The sequence below is a fragment of the Mesoplodon bidens genome (genome assembly GCF_964165515.1).
Source record: "Mesoplodon bidens genome assembly, contig: HAP1_SCAFFOLD_320, whole genome shotgun sequence".
NCBI classification, from domain to species: domain Eukaryota; kingdom Metazoa; phylum Chordata; class Mammalia; order Artiodactyla; family Ziphiidae; genus Mesoplodon; species Mesoplodon bidens.
Genome location: NW_027671880.1, coordinates 204,787 through 228,591, shown reverse-complemented (window position 1 = coordinate 228,591; position 23,805 = coordinate 204,787). Strand labels below are relative to the sequence as shown.

At 42.0% G+C, this 23,805-nt stretch overlaps 1 protein-coding gene across 7 annotated transcripts; it reads left to right on the top strand.

Annotated features, from left to right (window-relative positions):
• The first annotated feature begins 1,932 nt into the window (after positions 1-1,932).
• LOC308610866 (uncharacterized protein) lies at positions 1,933-23,661 on the top strand. Of its 7 annotated transcripts, none has more exons than XM_081259865.1 (5): positions 2,375-2,504; positions 3,559-3,646; positions 7,536-7,662; positions 8,601-8,735; positions 21,201-23,661. In XM_081259865.1, the coding sequence occupies exons 2-5, from the start codon at positions 3,614-3,616 to the stop codon at positions 22,484-22,486; spliced, it is 1,581 nt and encodes a 526-aa protein (XP_081115991.1). In that variant the 5' UTR covers positions 2,375-2,504; positions 3,559-3,613; the 3' UTR covers positions 22,487-23,661. The 7 variants fall into 7 exon arrangements, with proteins under 7 accessions (XP_081115988.1, XP_081115987.1, XP_081115989.1 ...); XM_081259867.1 differs by lacking the exon at positions 2,375-2,504 and adding an exon at positions 2,878-2,894; XM_081259862.1 differs by lacking the exon at positions 3,559-3,646 and having other exon boundaries at positions 1,933-2,504; positions 8,604-8,735.
• Positions 23,662-23,805: the final 144 nt, after the last annotated feature.

Below are 23,805 nucleotides of genomic sequence, written 5' to 3'. Positions count from 1 at the left end.
TTCAATAGGAAATGGGCAAAGTACATATACAGGCAATAATATATCTGCATGGTTCAATAAATATGATATTATATTTAATTTCAAATTAAATATAAAAATTTTGCTCTATTAAATAAAAAAAGAGCATTTTTTAAATCGTTAAAAAGAAAAAACCCAGAGTGGGCATGGGTGTCAGAAACTGCTTATGGAAATATAAATTGTAAAATCTTCCTGGAAGGCAACTAGGCAATGTACTTAGAATTCTACCAGTCCTTGATCCAGCAATTCAACTTCAGGGAATTTAAACTAAAAAGTAATTTTCGAGCTTCCCTGGTGGCGCAGTGGTTGAGAGTCCGCCTGCTGATGCAGGGGACACGGGTTCATGCCCCGGCCTGGGAAGATCCCACATGCCGCAGAGTGGCTAGGCCCGTGAGCCATGGCCACTGAGCCTGCGCGTCCGGAGCCTGTGCTCCGCAACGGGAGAGGCCACAATAGTGAGAGGACCGTGTACCACAAAAAAAAAAAAGAAACGAATTTTCGAGCTTCCCTGGTGGAGCAGTGGTTGAGAATCTGCCTGCCAACGCAGGGGACACGGGTTCGAGCCCTGGTCTGGGAGGATCCCACATGCCATGGAGCGACGGAGACCTTGAGCCACAACTACTGAGCCTGTGCGTCTGGAGCCTGTGCTCTGCAACAACAGAGGCCGAGATAGTGAGAGGCCCGCACACCACAATGAAGAGTGGTCCCCGCTCACCGCAAGTAGAGAAAGCCCTCGTACAGAAACAAAGACCCAACACAGCCAAAAATAAATAAATAAATAAATAAATAAATAAATATATAAATAAATAAAAATAATTTTAAAAGATATAGCTACAAGGATATTAATGGAGCAAAAAACTAGAAAAAATATAACTAACAGTAGGGTAAAATATTAGGTAAATACATTTAAATAAATAAGTTTAAATATGTTTAACAAAAGAATTTATTTAAATGCAATGGTTTGTACTGAAGTCACTGAAAACACTACTGACGGATAATATTTATTGGCCAGTTCAAATATTCAAGGCATATTCTTAAGTGGGGAAAAAACCCACACATAATTGTAACCAACATAGGTTACAATTGCTATCTGCAATATTCCATTTTGTTAAAAACAGATTGGTGTGACTATCAGAGAGATTAATATGGAGTTCAAAGGGCTGCTAAAAGATGTTCACCAAAATGTTAACCATTTATTTTTGTGTGGTGGCATCAAGTGCATCTTTCTTTATTTTATTTATCAAACCTTCTAAATGGGCCATGTGTTTCTTTACCAAAATAAAAATTTGTTGGTTTCTCGGTGCCTGAAATGGCCCTCCTCTCCTGCACTGCCTCTGACTCTTCCCTCCATTCTCACTCTCTCAGTGAGGCCTGCGAGGAGCCACCCTACTCACTTTCCCAAATGAGCCCCAAATCCCCACCACACTGCTCTTCTTTCACTTTTTCCCATAACACTTATCTCCTAAAATGTTATATAATGATATTCATGGCTTATTGTCTGCTCTCTACCTCCTTCCCCCACCCCCACCTCCAAAAACTCTTCTCCAGAGCAATGATCTCTCTTTTGCCCGCTGAGGTATTTCAAATCCTTTACAATGGGGCTTGGCACATAGCAGGTGATCCATACATTTTTTTTCGAATATAAATTTCTTTCTTTATTTTTGGCTGCGTTGGGTCTTCGTTGCTGCTCACAGGCTTTCTCTAGGTGTGGTGTGAGGGGGGCTACTCTTCGTTGAGGTTTGTGGGCTTCTCATTGAGGTGGCTTCTCTTTCTTGCCGAGCATGGGCTCTAGGTGCACAGGCTTCAGTAGTTGTGGCACATGGGCTCAGTAGCTCTGGCTCACCGGCTCTAAAGCACAGGCTCAGTAGTTCTGGAACACAGGTTTAGTTGCTCCAAGGCATGTGGGGTCTTCTGGGACCAGGACTCGAACCCGTGTTCCTTGCATTGGCAGGCGGATTCTCAACCACTTAGTCACCAGGGAAGTCCTCCATACACTCTTGTTGAAAGACTTACGGGGAAATAGGTTTGTTCTTGGCGGTTGTCTACTTGCCTTGCTCTCATTTACGCAGATGCAGAGCTACAAGTGACTGCCCTGTAGGAACCTCGGTTTCCTCCTGGAAGAACCGGGAACCCAGGAGCCAGCAGCCCAAGGAGCTCGACCACGAACCCAGAATGGGGTCTGGACAAGTGATAGGCTCAGCCAGGGCTCTCCTCGCAGACAAGCTCGAAGAACTACATTTCCCAGAATCTTTTGTTCTCGCATGGACTACATTTCCCAGAGGGGCTCGCGACTGTCCCTGCCCCGCCCCTCCCGGAGTTACGTGGGGCGTCGGGCGTCGGGCGTGGGCCGTTGGCTTGAGCTGATTACCCGCCAGAGGTCCGCCAGGGCGGCACCGCGTGGAGTCCCCAGCGGAAGCTTCTGTCCGGCCGTGGCAGTTCCGGAGCCTCCAGCCTGCGGCCCGCGGAACCCCCGATGCCTGGGCGAGGTGAGCGGCGGGGGGTAGGCAGGATGCGGGAGGGAGGACCGGGCTTCGGGAGGATCCGTCGCCGGGGCATGGGGCACAGGCCCAAGAGACGCGAGCCGGGTCTTTGTGGGCGCCGGCGGGCCGAGAGCCGGGCACCCCTGGCTCTGTTCGCCTGCCGCACCCAGCCATCCTACTGACGTGCCCCTGAACGAGACAGGTCGGACACATCGTCCCCATTGGCTGGACCCAGCCACCCTCCTGCTTCTTCCCAACCAGTTCCCAGCGCGCTACCTGCTCAGCGCCTGCCAGCATTTGAATTTGTTTCAGGCTGGCAGTGAACGTGAGAAAATTATTTCCTCCCCTTACCATCACCCCTGCACTCCCGAGTGACAGGCTTGTTTTACGCGAGAAGTGAGTCGCCAGCTTCTCCCAGTGGCAGAGCCAGGACTGGACCCAGGTCTTTGGTTTAATGTGCCCTTTCCTCAAGACAGCAGCCCCTCCCCGCCATAGGAGAGCTGATGTTTTCCCTTTTCAAAGCAGCTTTCGCTAGAAATCTGGAAATTGTTTCCTTGACAGGAGGGGGAGGAATTGGGTGGGAATGCTTGAGGTGGAGAAAAGTTGTCACATGCACGCAGGGAGGTTAGAGCAGGTGCTCTGGAGCCCGCGGTGCTTGGAACCCTGGTGCCACCCTCCCTGGCTGTGTGGACTGGGACAAGTTGCTCCCACTCTGCCCTCAGTTTCCTGATCTATAAAATGGGGTGCTGACAGTGCCAACTGTGCTGTGGGACTCGATGATGTATTGATAGGTAGTGCCTGGCATGCGGTGAGGCTCAGGGAGTTGCTGCTACTGCTGATAGAGTCCTAGGACTTTTCCTCTGAGCCAGGGAAAGAGCTGGGCCTGGACCAGGATGACCCAGCCCTTCTCTCTGGTCCTGTCTAGCCCTCGTTCCTTCTGACTTCCTTCTCTGGGGGCACTTGGCATCATTTTCAAGTGGTATAAAGGTTTCAGAGCTGCTGATTCTGAGGGGTGGAAAGCAGAAGGGGCTTCCTCCTGGTTCCCTTTTTCTTCTCTCAGATCTGGCTTCTGGAGACTTCTCCCATCCTAAGGTGAAACTGCCCAGAAAGAGGACATGGCTACTGAACAGAGGGAAGCAAGGTCTCAGGTGAGTTCATTGCCATCTCAGGTCTTAGAGATAGATGGGTTGTTTTTTTGTTATTTTACACTTAAACTGAAGTTTTCTCCCCAATACAGTCTTCACCAGGATTTGGAGCCCATGTCCTTCTGCCTTGGAAGAGTTGGTCCACCCTGGTGGATGTTGGATTGCATAGGGAATGCTTGCCTCCAACCCCCCAATCCATGGCCTGTGTTTCTCTTTTTTTTTCTAATAGACATTCTTTTATTCATTAATCTCAATTCACTGTATGATTACTGAATTGATAGGTAAGATGTCACATGTCTTATACCACATGGGGTCAGAACAAACAAACATGCACACTTGGCAGAGTTCCTTTCTGGCCTGTCTCCTTTGCTCAGTCGTGTCCCCCTCCCTACCCTTGGCCAGAATGCTTTTCTTTTTCTTTCCGCCCCTGAGAAATCCTCATGATACCTTCGCCAGGCTTTTCCCAGTCCATAGTTTTTAGTTTTTCTCCATCTTAACTTTCTGGATCATGTGCCTTGCTTCTGTCACTCTCTTGAAAACTGATGTTGACCTGCCATTTTCATCTTTATGTTGTGAGAATGAGGGTGGGACCCCATCCAGGTGAGCCACTGTGTGAACAAAGGATAGCCATGCTGGTGGGGATGTAGATGGAGAGGTCTCTTGACTCCAAGAGCAGAGAGAAGACTCCTCAGGAAGCAGCAGTGAGAGTTTCATGGGATATTGGTAGTGGAGAGGCAGTGTATACAGTGATTCCTCAGTGGGGCTTTTGAGCCAGATGGCCAGGTTTGTGCCCATCTCCTCTGTTGCTGTTAATGGGTCTTGGGCAAAAAACTCCACCTCTCTGTGCCTCAGTTTCTTACCTCTCTGTGCCTCAGTTTCTTCACCTGTAAAGTGAATACAACAACTGGGCCTACCTCAGAGGGTAGATGAGAGGATCCTGGGAGTTAGTGCATGGAAAGCATTCTTATCAGGGCCGGGCACATAGTAGATGTTCAATATGTGGTGGTTGTGGTAGCTAAACGATATTATTTTAGTTCATGATGTCTATCTATCTACTGTTGGTAGATAGAAATGACTATACAGTGTCCTTCCTTTACTCATCCTCATCTAACAATAGTAGTTAACATTGCTGGGGAATATCCTGAGGGCTTCACCTTTGTTCTCACTCTCATAGCGAAGCAGAAGTTATTACCCCCATTTTACACTTGAAACTGAGGCTCAACGAAGTCAGGTAACCTGAAATCAAACCCAGGTATGTCTGGCCTCTAAGTTCATGTTAGTTATCATCCAGCCTTTCCTCTGGTACATCTTTCAGAACACAGGGCAGGCCTGGCTCCCAAATGACCAGAGTTCTCTGCAATGTGATGTTGTGTATCTTTTGGACCCATGAAATGTGGTAGTGGTTGATCTTCTGAGACTGTGGCTAGGACCTGCCTCTGCATATTTGGGCTACTGTTTTCTAAGCCCTTCCCATTCCATTCCAACAGAGCCAGGCTGCTCTCTTACCCAGAATCTTCTCCATCCCTGCTTGTGAGTCCTATGTGACATTTCTCCCTAACCTCACCTGCTGCCGATACATCAGTACTATGTGGAATTGTGTGTAAAACTCAGTGACAGGACGTTTAAGACCAGAGAGAGAATATACCTACCAAGTGCTGGGTTAAAAGAAAACTTCAGTTATCGTCTTGTCTCTGCCATTGGTAAAGTATGTGACCTGGTGTCTTAACTGCGCTGGACCTTGTGTTTCTCATCTCTAAAATGAGGATTGAACGAGGAAATAGTATATGGTCCTGTCCAGCGACACTTTTCTTGTTCATATTGTTTCACGTGTTTTTCTTGTCTGCCAGTTGGATTGTAAATTCTTTTGAGGGCAAAGATCATTTCTTGTATTCCCTGCCATGTGCCAATAAATTATCTTATTATACATGCACTGCATGTTAATGTTAAAAATCTCAGAGAATAAAAAAGTAAAATCACTCTTACCCCAACATCTTGAGATAATCATGGTCATACCTTTGGTATGCAGCCCTCAGAATAATTGTCTGTGTACCTTTATTTATTTATTATTTATTTATGTACATGTGTACATATGTATGTATGTATTTTTTATTTTATCATGTTAGCTTTTTATTTTGATAAAATATACATAAGATGAAATTTACCACTTTATCCATTTTTGAGTATATTGGCATTAAGTGCGTTCACAGTGTTGTGCTACCATCACTACTCTTTACCTCCATTGTATGGATTATCATTTATTACTTAACCCTATGAGATAGGCGTTGAGAGGCAGTTCCTTGGATTGGAATTCTACCTCTACCACTGACCAGCTGTGATATTGTGATTTATAATACGAAATATATATTTGGTCTTTGTCCCTGTTCCTGGCACATAATTTCCAAAACCCTTGTGATTTCCTAAGTGGTTAGTAATATGTGCTTTTTATCCCTGAAATTACTTCAGAGCCATGAAGGCACAATGGGTGTGTTTTGTATCCACACCAGAGTTTATGTTAATGAGGTTACTTTTGTACCCCACCGAAGGATGCGGGCTAATTGCCAGGGGAACCAACCTTGATTAAAGTGTTGGAATTTTCAGTCCTGCCCCCCAATAACCCCTCTTATCCATCTGTCACCACCCTAAGAGATGAAAGCTGAATCAGTCGCCAATGGTCAGTGATTTAATCAATCATGCCTATGTAATGAACCTCCATAGAAACCCAGAAGGGTTCAGAGTTCTTCCAGGTTGGTGAACATGTAGAGAGTCAGAGAGAATGGTGAATCCCGAGAGAGCATGGAAGCTGTGCACCCCTTCCCTGTGCTGCTCTTTCACCTGCCAGTTCCTATATCTTCTTTTATCATAAACCCGTAATCTAGTAAGTAAATGTTTTCCTGAGTTCTGTGAGCCACTCTGGCAAATTAATCAAACCTGAGGAGAGGGTTGTAGAAACCTCCAATTTATAGCCAGTCAGTCAGCAGCACAGGTAACAACCTGGACTTGTGATTGACATTGAAAGGGGGCCAGTCTTGTGGGAATCTGACACTATCTTCAGGTGTCAGAATTGAGTTTAATTGTAGGACACCCAGCTGGTGTCCCACAATTGCTTGGTGTGTGGAAACCCCCCCACATCTGGTGTCAGAAGTGAAGTAGTGTTGTATTAAGAGTAGCGGAGACATGCAGGAGGAGTGAGTTTTCCCTTCATACCAGCTGTGTGACTTGGATAAATTTCTCTTTGTTTTCTCTTGTGTAAAATGGACACAATAATAGTACCTTCTTCATAGGGTTGTTGTGAAGATAAAATAAAGATATACACTAAAGGTTAATATAAAGCTCTAAGAATAGTACTTAGCCTGAAAAAAAGCATTCAATAAATTATAGCTATTTTAATTTCCATTATTACTGTCCTCAAGCTTTAGGGAGCACAGAGTGCCTTCAGTTATTTAAACTAGCTCCCTCAGTGATTATTGAGGTTGTTTCCATTTCTTTGCTGTTACTAACACCATGATAAATGTCCTTGCATGTGCATTTTTGTTCAGTGTTCATTATCAAACAAATATAGTAATTGGAGAGTTAAAGAGTATGCACATTTTAAAGCTTCTAATGTATGTTATCAAATTGCCAACAGGAAGATTATTCTAATTAACACTCCCACTAATGGCCTTAATACCTCCACCCATCTCTTGTAGCAGTTAACTCGGGGCCTGGTTCATACTTCCTGCTACTCAGTATCTATTTGTCATGGGTCAGTTGTTCATTAAGCAAATGACCTGGAACCTTCAGAACCTAGAATAATATAGAAGCATTTCATGGTAGCCCGTCTACTCCCCACTGCCGCCTTTTTCACCCTGTGTGATGGGTAGTCCTGGGTGAGCTGAGATGCTTGTCTCTACAGGTGTCAGTGACGTTTGAAGATGTGGCTGTGTTCTTTACACGGGATGAGTGGAGAAAGCTGGCTCCTTCTCAGAGAAACTTGTACCAAGATGTGATGCTGGAGAACTATAGTAACCTTGTCTCATTGGGTAAGGAAATTTTCCCTGTAGATACAGAGTTCAGAAATTGGGATACCTCAGCATCTGATTTCCTGGGTAAAAGTCCTGGGTCATTAAAAACTTTAGCTGAGTTTTGCCTTAGCACTGTGCAAACTGGATCTCCATAAATAAACCTGAAAACCTTTTTCTCCCTCGTAGGTATGGAATTGCCCCATGGATGGGACAATCTACAGAGCTGCACATTAGAAATTCCCTCACTGCAGGCAACATTTTCCCACTATGACTGAACTATGATGTGTTTGCTCATCTCTTAACAGAGAGCATCCCTCAACCTTTTTCTTTGACCCAACACTGGCTTTTTTCAATTCTCTTTTACAGGGGTCAGCAAACATTTTCTGTAAAGGGCCAGGGAGTAAATATTTTCAGCTTTGTGGGCCACATATAGTCTCTGTAACATATTCCTTTTCTCTTTTTTTTTGAACCATTCTTTGCTCAAGGGCCATGCATAAACAGACAGTGGCCTAGATTTGGCCTATGACCCATAGTTTGCTGACTGCTGCCATCTTTCAAAGGGAGTCAGATAGTGTTTTCTCATTTTAAACAAGCTACTTGGTACATAATCCTTTCCACAGATACCTGTTACAAATATTAATTTAATCTGTACATTTAACATACATTTAACAGTATATACATATTCCCTCTTGTATAGAAAGCTATTAGCACCCTGTTAATCAAGTCTGCATGCATGTTTATCATACTTCACTAACATATAACTAAATGTTACATTGCCCCTTGCTTTTACCCTAACACACCCCTCACATTGTGGGGGCACAACTGGAGAATCCCACAGAAGTTCTCTGTATCATCCTTAGAGTTTTCCGCTCAGATCTCAGATACCTCTTTGTGTCAAGGCAAAATCAAGTCTTTTTTTTCTTTTTCTTTTTTTTTTCTTCTTTTTGGTCTATGAGCAGGACTCCCATATTCCAAATCCGAGGTGATCTCCCTGTTGCAGCAAGGAGAAGATCCCTGGAAGGTAGAGAAAGAAAGCCCTGGAGGCTGCTCTCTAGGTGAGTGGGTGGGGAATGTCTGCAGGCAGCAGTCTGGTAAATGAGTGCATGTGCAACTCGGAGATGTTGGTCAGGGAATTTTCTGCACGTTCTCAGTCCTCAAGAAGTTTTGGAGAAGGGATGCTAAGGCCCCGAGTCACAAGCTTCCTCTTCTTCTCTGATAATTACTGCACAAGTGAATCTCTCAGGATCTTTTCTCTTGTTATTTCCTGTTGTTTCAGAGGAGGGCTACATTGTCATGCTTTCATTCAGCAAACTTAGTGCATTTAAGGAACTGCAGATAATTCATTCAGACTGAAGCTCAGGGTATATGGGAAAAGAAAGAGATGAGGAAGGAAATGAGATTAGAGAGCCAGGTGGGGACCACACTATGAAGTGCCTTGGTACAGTTCTTAGGGATGGGAACTGTCCATGGTTGACTGGAGATAATTCAAGAGTTTCAAGCAGAAGAGTTGTATGGTTGATATTTTAGAAAATATAGTCTGAGTCTGAGATACTTTAAACGTACTTCAGTAAAGGCTAAAGAAGCTGAGGTAGGTCCCTACACTGGCACACAACACCACAGTCAGAAAGCAGCAGCACTGGTGTGGGCGGAGCTCCAAGCTACGTGAAGGACTAAAGCAAGTTTCAGTGCATTATTATGACATATCGCCATTTATGTGTAAAGAAAATTACATGGGTGTTTGTCTATATGCATTATGTGCGTGTAAGTGCCGAGAGAAAGGTCGGGGAACACCTAAGCTGGTAACTAGTTACATTTGGATTGGGACTGAGAATGGGCATTGATGAAAGGGGACTTTAGTTACATGCAATGTTATTAAAATTTTCACAGAGAATATATTCATGAGTCCTTATTACACAGTTTCAATTAAATAAGAATGGTTACTTTGGAAACACTGTTGGTCCTAGATTTGAAGTGAGGAAAAAGAAGAGGTGGGAACCTTCTGGAGATTATTCCATAATGTAGGCAAGACATTACCTGGAGGAAGGCATGTGCAGTGAGTTCAGGAAAGAGGAGAGGTCCCTTTATTAAGGGTATAGGACAGGTTCGGTGTGGGATGGGTTTCATTTGAAATGTTAGTGAAATATGGGTAGAGGTCACCAGTGGACAGCTGTAGAAGGTAAACAGGGTCAGAACTCAACAGGGACGTCAGGGAGCCATCAGTGCAAAGGTGGCATTTGAAGCCTTGAGCTGAGCAGATGAGGGAACGGAGGAGAGGACAGAGTCCCAGGAAACCTCAGTGTTTATGAGGTGGGTTAAGAAGGAAGAATCTGTGGCTGAGCCTGAGAAGAAGTCACCAGAGGAGAAAACGGGCAGATTCGGCTGTCATGGAAGTTGAGGTCTGAGAGCTGTTGACCTGGGGAGGCCAGGGCTATGGGGGAGCAGGTTCTAAGCCTCGCTCACTGCTTTCCTGTCCCGTGATAAACAGCAGTGCAACCTTGGACAGAAGGATGCAGGTCCTGCCCTGGTGGAGCTCAGTGGAGGGGGAGGCTAATCGCACACAGGGCTGTGGAATGACAGCCTCCGGTGAGGACCTTGGGGGAAGAGCTGCAGGTGCTGTGAGAACGTGGAACAGGAGGGGTGCTGTGGGCAAGGCTTCCCAAGGAAGGGCCGGATCCCACATTGTGAGAAGCGTTCAGGCACAGGAAGAGCATGTCCGAGAGTCCAGACAAAGGAAGCCGGCATGTGGAGACGGGAGCAGGGAGAGGGGGCCGGGACCTGAGAGCCAGGCATAGCCTCTGAGGAGTTGAAGTACCCTGGCCACGAGCCCAGGTTTATATTCTGCAAGGATCAGCCTGCAACCAATGTGGAGCCACCTGGCATAGACGTAGTAGGACTTGTCTGAGGTTGCTGTCGGGTCCAGACGGGTCACTGATGACCCCTCACAATGCGGGCCCAGCAGAAGGGCTGTGGGACAGGCTGTCTTGATCCCTAAAGCACCCACACCTATAGTAGAGCTCGTTCTTCCCCGTATAATGTGAGATCTTTTGAGGTGGGAACCACACTTATCTCTCCTTATATCTTTTAACTGTCACTTGGGAGAAATATTCTAATTTTGTGGGAACTGCTAGAGACCACCACAAAGTAAACAGAGAACGCAGGCAGCAGGAAACCAGTGGAGAGTTTAGGAGGGGCGTCAGGTGTGGACTGAGTATGGCGTGGAAGATCAAAGGAAGAGACGGAAGAATTGTTCCCTTTCCATTTGCCTCGGGAGCCTCTGATCCATGAGGAGTCCCCCTTCCTGAGTGAAGTGTTAGTTGGATTAAACTGAATAGAAAGTATGACTGGAGTCGAAAGCTGTCCAGAGAGACCCTGAAGACACCTAGTGGTGATGTCAAGTCCTTCTCAGGGTTGGGAAACTGTCCCCAAAGGAAAACTCTGAGTGGGTGTCTGGAGGAAGTAAGGCCATCAGAGCCAAGCATTGTGTGCATTTCTCTTGATGGGATGAACCTCCTCTCTTTGGTCAAAGGAGACAGTCAGATGGGGCGTCCTGGGTGTGCTGGCGTGTGGTTGTGTCTCTCCTGCACCCCTGGCAAGTCTCCCATTTGCCTGGACTAAAGTGCCCTTGGAACAGTTTCCCTTCCAAGGGGAGCTCACTTCCCTGTGAGCTTAGGTGAGGGACCTGGATGTTCTTGGAAGTACCTTGATCATTAACTCTAGACCAGAACTAAAAACCAACCCTTTGAACAGCCGGTGACAGAAAAGCTTATGCTTCCAGGGTAGGACTCCTAGAACCTCTAATTGCCTCCAAGTGTATTTTTAAAATATAATTTTCACTTCAAAACTACTCACAAATAGGAAAAACAAGACAAAAAGGGAAAACAAACTGTCATCCCTGGATCTGTATGTTTCATGTTGAGAGATGGGAGGAAATGGCTCAAAGGGTACACGTCTCATCTGAATCTGTTACTTAAGAAATGAGTCCAAAGTCTAATCACTATTCTGGCATATTATGTATATAAGTTATATATATATAAAATAAGAATAATGTGATTCAATCAACTTGAAAGTCTCATGAGTTTGATTTACTCCTAACATGAAAATATTCTTTTATTAAAAAAATTTAAAATCCAGGGATGATCTAGGTAAACAGTTACCCCCAATGAAAAGGTGTTTTTCTTTCTTTGTCTTTTTCTCTTCCTTTGTTATATTTATGCAAGAATTCAGGGCAGACTGAACCTGGAAGGGTGGTCAGCTAAGGGGTTGCTTGTGGACTGCCTTCCACTCACCGAGACTTGCTGGGGCTTCATCTGCACAGAGAGTAGGGGTCTTTTTCTAATTTGCAGAAAGGTGCTGTAGGGGTTATAGCGGCAGCCTAATGAAACAACATGCAGTGATTTTAAGGAGTGAATTTCTTACAAGGTGAAAGTTGAGCCCAAATGCTCTGTAGCCCTGTTTACTATGTTTGATTTAGTCTTGTTCTCATCCCCTGCGGTCCTCTCCTGCCACCAACATCTACTGTCCTTGTAGCTGCCAGAATGGTCTATTTAAAAGATAGATCAGGTCATCTCACTCGCATGCTCAAAACCTCTAGTGGCTTCTATCACATAGAACACAATCCAAAGCCCCCAGCGTGGCCCTCAGAGGCCTTTGTGGTCTGGCTCCAGCTACCTCTTCGCCTTCACCTCCTTCCTCTCTGCCCTTCATTGGAGAACTCTAATCACCCTGGCCTCCTTGTAGTTCATCAGGAAGGCCAAGCAGGCTCCCACCTCAGGGCCTCTGCACTTGCTTTTTCCTCTCCTGGACCATTCTTCTTCCTGATGGACAGGAGCCCACTTGACTCACTTCCTCACACTATACAGGTTTCTGCTCAGATGGCACTTTGTCAGTTAGACACAGCTCATCCTTTGTTCTTTGTCCTCCACAGGACACAGGTCCTTTGTCCTCCACATTCTTTATCCCCTCACCATGCTTCATTTTCTCTCAGAGTACTTATTACTGCAAAATAGTACATATTTATTTATTATCAGCTCTTCCTCTGGATTGTAAATTCCCCCATGCTGGGTTGTCTGTTTCATTTGTTCCCATGTCCCCAGTACCTAAAATAGTGTCTGGTCAGAGTCAGCTTCCAGTTAGTGAATGTATGAATGACTTGGTTAGGTAGTCGTGATGGAGACAGAAAAAAGGGAACCAGTTGCAGAGATATTTGGCAGATAAAAGCAACAGGACTTGGAGATGGTTTAGATATGGAAGATAGAGGAGATGGAGTTGTCAAGGATGCGTGGTTGTTTTGTGGTTTGTTCTGGGATGGACAGTGATATCATTCACTGAGATAGTGGTGCTAGGAGATCAGATTTGGGGGATGGTATAAATATGGTTTTGGATGACTTAAATTGTCTTTGGTTGACCCAGTTATTCAAGTGGAGATGTCAAATAGCCTGTTTGATTTGGAGTTTCACACCTTATAATATACCCTGGGCATTAAATGTAAATTTGGGAGACCCTGTCACTAAAGATAATTGAAACAGTGGCTGAGTTTGAGTTAGCCTGTGGAGTGGATTCAGAGTACAGCAAGAGCAAGAAAGAGCCTAGGACTCAATCTTGAGGAACTCTGGCATTTCATGGCTAGGCAGAGAGAAATGAACCCATAGGGAAGACAAGGATAAGGTGTACTATAGAAGGAAACTCGGGAGTCTAGTGTCATTGAAGTCAAGTCTCATAAAGGATGGTATCAGTAGAGGTAGGGAAAAGTAGATGAACTTGAGACATATTTAGATGGCAGAATAAACAAGTCTTGGTAATTGATTAGCGGAGGGAGAGGTGTGAAGGATGCCTTTTAAAGTTTTGATTCAGAACTGGTGCCAATTACAGACAAAAAGGTTGTACAGGTTGGGGGGAGGAAATAATCATAAATTCAGTTGAGCTGTCTTTGAGACACTCAAGTTGCTGTTTTGAGCTGGGTTTTGTATAATTAGGTATGGAGAGTAGAGAAGTCTTGCCTAGAGTATGTTTATAGTTGAAGCTGGCCTGTGGAAAGAGTACAGAGTGAAAAGAATCAGGGGCCTAGCACTCAAACCTATGGAACTCCAAGGATTAAAGATCAGGTAGAGGAAAATGAGCACACAAAGGAGATTGAAGCTGGTGGAACATGAGAAGAATTTGGAGTTAAGTTCAGGGTCACTGTAGCTTAGGTAGTGAGCATCTGAAGGAAAGTGAGGGGTCACTATCAGATGCTGCTGAGAGGTAAGTTAGGTGGGGACTGAAGAGAGCATCTTGCCTTTGTCACATGAAGGTCATGGTTGCCTTAGAGTAATGGTAAGGACAGAAGCCAGAATGGAGCCCATGAGGGGTGAGTGAGCAGGAGGAGATGAATATGTGTGGGATACGACAAGGTGAGATGTGACAAGGAGGCAGTAGCTGGAGAGCTCTTCTATGCAAATATAAACAAATATTTCTTGTTTTTCTCTGTCCACTCAAATTATATTATACAGCACACATTATTCTGCCCCTTTCTCTTGATATATATTGAAACTCTTTCCATGTCAGTACATAAAGAGCTTCCTCATTCTAAGGAGTAGTTCTACGGCCTTCAGCTAGCTCTCTTCTTGGCTGGCAGAAGAGGTGATTTTGGTTGTATGTGGCTTTGGATAATGTTAGCCCATTGGGTCCAGTTTGGGCTAGAATTTTATAAATGCTATGGTTTCTAATTAGCAATATGGATATTGGTTTAAAGCTGTACCTTTATCGTGTACCCATATGATGTCCTGGTGTATTACAGTTAGAGTTAATCCAACTGTCCATCAAAGGAATCTGGTTGAATAAGCTGAGGGACATTCTCATGGTGGAATTCTCACTGTAAATAAGAATGAGGAAGAATTCTGTAAATTCCACTGTGGGGTGATAATATTACTAAGTAGGGGAAAGTGCAGAACAGAACAGTGAGAGTAGGAGTTTTATCAAAGGAAGGAGGAGATACCAAAAAAGAAAAAGTGTATATTTGCTTATATTAAAAAAAATAGAGAAGCCAAATAAAAAAAGGATAAAAGCAGATCTATAAAAATGGTTACCTATAAGGTGAAGGAAGGAAAAGAAAAAGTATTGAGAGAACAAGGATAGAATGTAGAATTTTTTTAGGTATCTTGTTTTTATAATGTTGACTTTGGAACCATAAAAATGTTTTATAGGGCTTCCCTGGTGGCGCAGTGGTTGAGAGTGCGCCTGCCGATGCAGGGGTTCGTGCCCCGGTCCGGGAAGATACCACATGCCGCAGAGCGGCTGGGCCGTGAGCCATGGCCACTGAGCCTGCGTGTCCAGAGCCTGTGCTCCACAGCGGGAGAGGTCACAACAGTGAGAGGCCCAAGTACCGCAAAAAAATAAAAAAATTATAAATTATAAAACAAGATTAAACAAAAATGAAAAAGTGTTCCATAAATATTGAAAGCAAAATGAAACAAATGACCCTAATTGTGTTTCAGGTTGTTGGCTTAGTCACAGAGAAAAATAATCTCAAATGCTTTTAAATCACAGCAGCTTGAATAAAGATCCTTAGTGATTTATATAAATATTATGGTTTATAATAAGACATATATATTTGGTACAGAGCTCCTAAAACCCTGGGAATTCGTAGGTGATGAGAGCCACAACGGTGTCTTTGTTATGTTAATGAGGTTTCTTTTGGACCCTATCTTAGGATGGGGCCTGGTTGCCAGGACCAATCATGTGATTAGAGGTTTGAAAGTTGACCTCCAGGGAGGGGAGGGGGACTGGAGGTTGAATTAGTTGCCAGTGGCCAATGATTTAATCAATCATGCCTTTATAATGGCGCCTCCATAGAAACCCAAAAGGACAGATTCAGAAAGCTTCTGGGTTGATGAATATGTGGAGATCTGGGGAGAGTGGTGTACTTAGAGAGGGCTTAGAAATTCCATGCCCTTTCCCCATACATTGACCTGTGCATCTCTTCCATCTGTTCCCAAGTTATATCCTCTTATAATTACCTGGTGATCTAGTAAGCAGAATGTTTCTCTGAGTTCCATGAGCCACTGTAGCAAATTAACCAAACGTAAGAAGGGGGTTGTGGGAACCTCTGATTTATAGCCAGTTGGTCAGAAGTACAGATGATAACCTGGGTTTGTGACTGGTGTCTGAGGGAGGCAGGGGGCAGTCTTGTAGGACTGAACGCTTATCCTGTGGGATATGATGCTATCTCCAGGTAGATAATGTCAGAGTTGAGCTGAATTGAGGACACCCAGTTGGTATCCAAGAATTGCTTATTATTGATGTGGAAACCGCCCCCCCACCACCACATTGGAATTGGGTGAAGAACATGTAATTAATGCCTTACAGGCAAAAATAACTTCAAACAATAATGTTGATTTTGGTGGTTATAATAAAAATATGTGGTTATGTTTACAAATAGAGTTCTTATCTTTGAGAAATGTGTCTGAAGTATTATTGATGAAATGATATAATACGGAGTTAGTGTACTTGAGCATATGCTAATGAAAGAGATGTAAGGGAGTTGTATTAATTTTCTCACCTGCTCCAACAACGTGCCACAAACTGTGTGGCTTTACACAACAGAAATTTATTGTCTCACAGTTTTGTGGGACCATGCTCCCTCTGAAACTCCAGGTAGAATCCTTCCTTGCCTCTCCCTACCTTCTGGATGTGGCCAGTGGTCCTTGTTCCTTGGCTTGCAGCTGCATCACTCCAGTCTCTGCTTCTCTTGTCACTTGGTGTTCCCCTGGGGTATCTTGACATGGTCTTTCTGTGCTTGCCTGTGTCCAAATTTCCCTTTTATAAAGACACCAGTCATATTAGAACCTACCCTAATCACCTCATCTCAACTTGATTGAATCTGCAAAGTTACTTAACCTTACCAAATAAGGTTATATTCTGAGTTATTGGAAATTAGGACTTCAACATATCTTTTTTGGGTGATGCAATTCAACCCATAATAAGGTAATAGATGAAACAGCATTAGTGATTGTTGATGCTGGCTTGGCAATTCATTGTACAATTCACTCTACTTTTGTACATGCTGAACATCTTCCATAATAAAAAGCGTTAAAAATCAGAATTACCAACAACAGAATTTCTAAAACAGCATTTCTCTTTTTCACCAACACAGGCATTCTGGAATACATTTACAGATGTGTAGTTCTGCCCCCATCGTGGTGTTGTGTGTAATTCTCAGCATATAGCTCCCTCAATTCTCTGACTCTAGAAAACCTTATGAGACTGCAAATGCATGTGACATTTTTATAGGAATAATTTTGAATCTGACCACCTGTAGGATAAGGTGGGAAGGATATAGGTCTGGAAAGTTGGCTTGGGTTCAAAGATTTTGATGCTGCCTTTAGCCCTCACACTATCCCTCCATCTAATCTATGGCTAATCCTTTAAAATCCCATTTTAGACATTTCTTCCCCCAAATTCTGGCCACCACTAGTACGCCTTCCCAGCTTGTACTTGCTACTATCTGAGGGTAGTTTGGATGTTGTTGTAAGCTCACATTTTCATCCATTTCTGTCTTGTGTTTTTGTTGTATAAATGACCACACTTCTCCTTTTTTGTCTCTAATGCCAAACTGGGAGCTCCTTAAAGAAGTTAACTGTTTCTTTTCATTACCAGATCTGGAATGTCTTGTGGATCACATGCCTAAGATAGAGCCTGACATGTTGTAGGTGCTTTTTAAGTATTTGATGAATGAATTAAATAAGGAGCAGTCAGTGCTTTTTGAAATAATAAGAGGAGTTCTATAGAGTAAGAAGGTTAAGTTCAGTGGGAAGTAATACTAGAAAGGTGAGAAACAGGTCAGAGGATCAACTTGAAGGTCAATAGCAATAGTCACTATTGAGTAAGGAGATCCTGAACTTGGATGTATTAATGATGGTTGTTAGAGACATCTTAGTGAAGAGATTCAAGGGAATTTGATGACTGACTAGACTTGGAATGCAGGGGAGAGAAGCTTCTGAGATGAAACTAAGAATTCATTGCAAAGGAGCTGAAGAAGTTATGATATAATTCAGAACTTGGAAACACAAAAAGAGTTTGAAAGGAATGCACTGGATTCGGATTTGGACAAGCTGAATTTGAAGAAAAATACTCAAATGAAGAGTCTAGCAGGCAGCTGGAAATACCTCTGTAAAGTGTTTTGAGGCTCAGGATAGTCATTCAGATAGGAGGTGTGGGAGTGGATGAAATCATCTAGGGAGAGCAGGTTGAAGAGAGACTCACAGAGATTCATAAGCACCAAGGGAGGAGAAACTAGACCTAATGACAGGAACTAGTCAGGGCGGTGGTCATTGGCAAAATCACCTGTACTCTAAACTTCTGACCTAAGTCATAACCTTGTTCATGAGTTAGCTCAGGCCCAGGCTTGATTCTGGGAGAGAGCAAAAGTTGAACTGCGCTTCAGGAGACACATCTTAGACCTACAGAAAACTTTAAGCAGACCATAAAGAACAGTTAGGATGTCCATAATCCAGGACTCATGTCCCCTTCATTGGGAAACATGACTGTTTTAAGTTATTAGTCCCATTCTGGACTAAGGCATTGGCACTTGAAGTAGAGTCGAGGTGAGTTTCCCAGTATTGGTATGGACCCTTGTAGCTATAATTACTTCCATTAAAAAATAAAAACTCCCCATGTCCTGTTTCTCTATTCTCCTTTAAACAGAACTTTTCAAAAGCATTTCTATACTTGATGTGTCCATGTTCTCACCTCCCATTGTTTCTTCTGTGCACTCCACTAGGGCTTTCTTCCTTACTATTCCATGAAAAGCAGTTATTAAATCACAAACAGTCTCCATCTTGGCACAATCAGGGTTAAGTTTTTAATTCTTAAATTGTTTAACAAAGTTGATCATTGCCTCCTCACTGGAGTACTTTCTTCCTTTGGCTTCTGGACCACCATATTCTTCTGCTTTTCTTCGTTTTCTTGCCCTCTAGTATTACAATGCCTAAGTGATTTTTTCAGTTCTTCAGCTTTTTTGCTTTTTTGGCTGCGTTGAGTCTTCATTGCTGCGCACGGGCTTTCTCTAGTTGCAGCAAGCGTGGGTTCTTTGTTGCGGTGTGTGGACTTCTCATTGTGATGGCTTCCCTTGTTGCAGAGCACGGGCTCCAGGTGCACAGGCTCAGCAGTTGTGGATCATTACCTGGTCCATAGTAGGCAGTTAATAAATATTTGTGAATGGAAAGGATGTCTCCAGCATATGCAAAGATAACAAAATAAGAAAAAAACATGTAGTGCTCCAGAAACTGCATGTAGTTCAGCATACATGGTAAGAAACCAGGGGAGGGAGATGAGTACCAAGGTGAATGAAGATCAGATCATGAAACACCTTGTTGACCATGTTAAGTACTCTGGACCTTACTTATATACAAATCATTGAAGATAAGTTGGAGGATCTTACAGAAGTTTGCAACATGGTAAGATGTGGATTTTAGATTACTGTGGCTACAGTGTGGAGACTGAATTGACAGCAAGATTTGAGGTGGGGAGACTTGTTAGGAGTCTATGGTGGAACAGTAAAGCATGAGAAACAGAGTACCATTTAGGTACCCGAGCCCAGTGCTCAGGGCTCTAGTAAAGTTGTTGGTTGTAAAACTGCAGTCTTTACATACAGACCTAAGGCAGGGTCTCTAACTTTGCCTTATAAACTACAATCCAAAATTTTGGAATCTTGCTATCTTCTTCCCAGCTCGTGTAGTAACCTAGAACCAATGACTGATGAAAGTACTCCATTTTTACCACTGCCTCCCACACTTGTGCCCAAATAATGTTATTGAAATTTGGATCACTTAAGCAAGACTTAGATGGAAAAGGAAATTGAAAGGTGTTGAACAGAAAATAAAGAACTCCTCTTTCTGTTACAACAAATAGTAAAGATTAGAGAGCAGATAGGTTTTGTGATTGGCTAAGTGAAAAAGAGCTATTACACAAAATGCACATTATGGTCTCTTCCAGAAGATGTGGTTCCTAATTTAATGAGTGATTTATTGATACTTATCTATATATGTATTTTAAAATGAGTGTTATTCTCACTTGCTCGGCTTGGCAAATATCAGTGCCTTAAAAAAATAGTAAAGATGGGTGCATATAAAATTAGTCAGAGAGGGTGTGTAGAGTTGGGGGGAAAATCCCAAACCCTAGGGAAAGCAGTTTTAAAGTGGAAATAGAAAGTTACTCATGAAGGAAACTGAGAAGTTAACACTGGTAGAAGAAAAGAGAAAAGCAGAATATATTATGTTCACCAAGCAGATAGAATCTGTAAACAGGTGAGAAAGTGAATGTCAGATAGGAATCTCAAAATACAGTGAGTTGCAAAGGAGCCCTTTAAATGGTTACTCTAGCCCAGGAGAAAATGCCAAAATATATGTATACCTATTCCCCACCAGAATTTAATATTCAATGAATTGTGTCCTTACCCAACTTTAAAATTTATTGAATTTAATTCTGTTTTTTACCACCTTATCATGTTAGCCCTTTTTACCTTTTTATGTTTATTCCTGTCTTATTGATCTTTGACTCTTTTCTGTGCTGCTTGCATAGCATCTCCTGCTTGATAAATGAGCAAGGCTGCTTTCTTATCTTGCAACTTTTGGCTTCATGCCTACCTGTTGGCACCTCTGTAGATTAATTCAGTAATTACTTCCTGTTTGAACTGGCTCTGAAACCCTCCCACTGCTTGTATAATGTACTGTCCTGGAAGGCAACTTCTCATGCAAGTCTTGAATCCCCTGTGTGTGTGTGTGTGTATGTGTGTGTGTGTGTGTGTATGAAATTAATATATAAATAATTGAGATTATTTGACATTGTTCAAATTAGGTATATATAAGTTATTAAGGAAGGTTAACAAAACAAACATTTTGTGTATAGTTCAGATGCCATTAGGAGGATCTGTAGGTTAATAGGGCATGCTAATCTGCTTGCAGAGAACATTAGGGTAGAAAAGGAAAGTGAAAAATATTTAGATATAGATATATATAATTACATATATAGAATATATAGATATATATTTTTAACACTGTGGTGAGTGCCTATAATAACAGGAATGCTCTATGGAAACTCACAGTCAAGAAGGGGCTCAGAGCTAACTTTTGAACTGAATCTGAAGGATACAAAGGAATTTGGCATGAGGGAAAAGGGATGAAGACTTTCCAGGTTAGGAATGATTACACAAAGAAGAAAAATGTCATGAAGATAATTTAGGATTCTATCATAGGCTTTGGACTCTGATCCCAGGCTGCCTTTTCCAATTCATGGCTCCCCTTTGAATCCCTCTTCTCCATTTTCCATTAGCCAATTCTTCTGATCACTCTTACACTCACCCTCTTTAAATGTGTTGTTTAATCTTTTCTCCACCCTGTTGTTCTCAACTCCTGTTGATTGTTTCTCTGTACTGCTTAAATCTCCTAAGTTTTTCTTCTTACTGTTTTTGGCCATATACCAAGACCTTATTTAAATACCATCATTATTCAGTCTATACATTAGTCTCAGTAGCCAAATGCTGTATCACATGGAACATCTTCAGTTTTTTCTTTCCCTTCCAGGATGGAAGAACAGTTATAAAACCAAAAAGTCAACTGAAACACAAGGTTCTTCATTTCAGGAGCTGATAATGAAAAGATCCAAAAGGAGTGGACCCTGGGACTTCAAATTAGAAAACCCCTGCAAATATGAAGACAGATTAGAGAAAAAGCAGAAGAAAAAAGAAAGTGTTCAGATAGTTTCAGTCGCTCACAAAAAAATCCTCACTGTAGAAAGAAAACATAAAAATTCTGAATTTGGCCAAAACTTCAGCCCAAAGTCAGTCCTTGTTAGGCAACAGATGGTTCCCAGAGAAAAAAACCCACCAAAATGTGAAATACAAGGAAACAGCTTCAAACAGAATTCCAATTTATTTAATCAACAAAAAATCAACACAGCCAGGAAACGTTATAAATGTAGTATGTGTGAGAAAACCTTCACTAATACTTCATCCCTTCGTAAACATGAGAAAAACCATAGTGGAGATAAATTGTTTAAATGTAAAGACTGTTCAAAAGCCTTTAACGAAAGTTCAGCTCTTATTCAACATCAAATAACTCATACTGGAGAGAAACCATATATATGTAAAGAATGTGGGAAAGCCTTCACTCTCAGTACATCCCTTTATAAACACCTAAGAACACACACTGTGGAGAAATCCTATAGATGTAAAGAATGCGGTAAATCCTTCAGCAGAAGGTCAGGCCTTTTTATACATCAAAAAATCCAGGCTGGAGAAAACCTCTATAAATATAATCCAGGTAGGAAGGCATCTAGTTGCAACACATCCCTTCCTGGATGTCAGAGAATGAATTCCAGAAAGAAGTCCTATTTATGTAATGAATGTGGCAATACCTTTAAGTCTAGTTCATCCCTTTGTTATCATCAGAGGATACACACAGGAGAGAAACCTTTTAAATGTAGTGAATGTGGGAGAGCCTTCAGTCAGAGTGCATCTCTTATTCAACATGAAAGAATTCACACTGGAGAAAAGCCTTATAGATGTAATGAATGTGGAAAAGGTTTCACTTCTATTTCACGACTTAACAGACACCGAATAATTCATAATGGTGAGAAGTTTTATAATTGTAATGAATGTGGTAAAGCCTTAAGTTCCCACTCAACACTTATTATTCATGAAAGAATTCATACTGGAGAGAAACCATGTAAATGTAAAGTGTGTGGGAAAGCCTTCAAAGTTCAGCTCTCATTCAACATCAGAGAATGCATACTGGAGAAAGACCCTATAAATGTAATGAGTGTGGGAAAACATTCAGGTGTAACTCATCCCTTAGTAATCATCAGATAATTCACACAGGAGAGAAACCATATCGATGTGAAGAATGTGGGATATCTTTTGGCCAAAGATCAGCTCTTATTCAACATCGAAGGATTCATACAGGAGAGAAACCCTTCAAATGTAATACATGTGGGAAAACTTTTAGACAAAGCTCATCACGTATTGCCCATCAGAGAATTCATACTGGAGAGAAACCCTATGAATGTAATACATGTGGGAAACTTTTCAATCACAGGTCATCTCTTACTAATCATCATACAATTCATATTGAAGAGAACCCCTAGAAAGTAGGTTTGCATGTGTGACATTCTGAAAGCAAAGCTCATCAGAATACATGAAAGTGATGTAATAAATGTAATGGATATGAAAAGCCATTCTACGATTTAGTCATCAAATAATAAATTCCAAGGATAAACCTATGTAATAGATAATGAGAAAAGTGGAAATTGTTCAGTCCTATCAGACACTTTATAATAACCTAAAATGAAGAATTCCTGACTGGAGACATTGACTTTGGGCATTTGTAAAGTAATTGTTTTCTCTACAGCATCGCATGCTGCATATCATATGTCATTGTTGTAAACATCTGGGTGATGAGGGGAAGTGTGCACTGGATTTCCTGTTAAACTGTAAACTTAATACTTTTTAAAAAATAACTGACATTGTAATAGTATATAAAAGATGTGGTCAAAGAAATTATACATTTTTAGAGAAAAGGACCAAATGAAAGTTAAAAATGAATTGTAAACTACCTCTGACTTTCTGGGGTTTGTCCTTTTCGTGACTTGATGTCATACTTTGTGTCTGGATTTCATTTAAAAGTAGAAATAAAAGTCTGTTCTCTTCCTTTGTTCTAGTAATTGCTGTGAATTGGAAATTTTCTACACAATTTTTAATTCTGTTCTCAGAATTATTTTTTTCTCTGAAGTCATTTATTATGAAATTATACATGCTATATACTGTGAGCTGTCATCTTAAGTATATTAAATGGAAAAATAAGCAATTTTCAAGTTTAAAGCTATTAAATTATATTTAATATATATTATACATATATATTTAATAACATATATTCTAAATTCACAGCAGAAGGGGCTGTCAAAAGTAGTTTAATGAATCTAGCATATGTGCCAAAATATTGAAAGGTACATCAATCACTTCATGAAATAAAGAGTATGTTTTTCCTACTTGGTGTTCTCTAGTGTCAAACAATTTTAAGAAAACAAAAGGAGTAATTTATAAGCAACTCAGTAGTTTGGTTGGTTGGTTGCTTGAGTCCCAGCTTTGGGACTGCACACTGGGAATTTTAAGAAAAAATTAACAGGCCTTCA

Bases quoted from the DNA above. Each gene is read 5' to 3' on its own strand.
- LOC308610866 (XM_081259861.1), top strand. From the start codon at position 2,280: ATGGACTACATTTCCCAGAGGGGCTCGCGACTGTCCCTGCCCCGCCCC. The intron at 2,505-7,535 runs GTGAGCGGCGGG...TTGTCTCTACAG, and splicing joins ACCCCCGATGCCTGGGCGAG to GTGTCAGTGACGTTTGAAGA. The intron at 7,663-8,600 runs GTAAGGAAATTT...TTGGTCTATGAG, and splicing joins TAGTAACCTTGTCTCATTGG to CAGGACTCCCATATTCCAAA.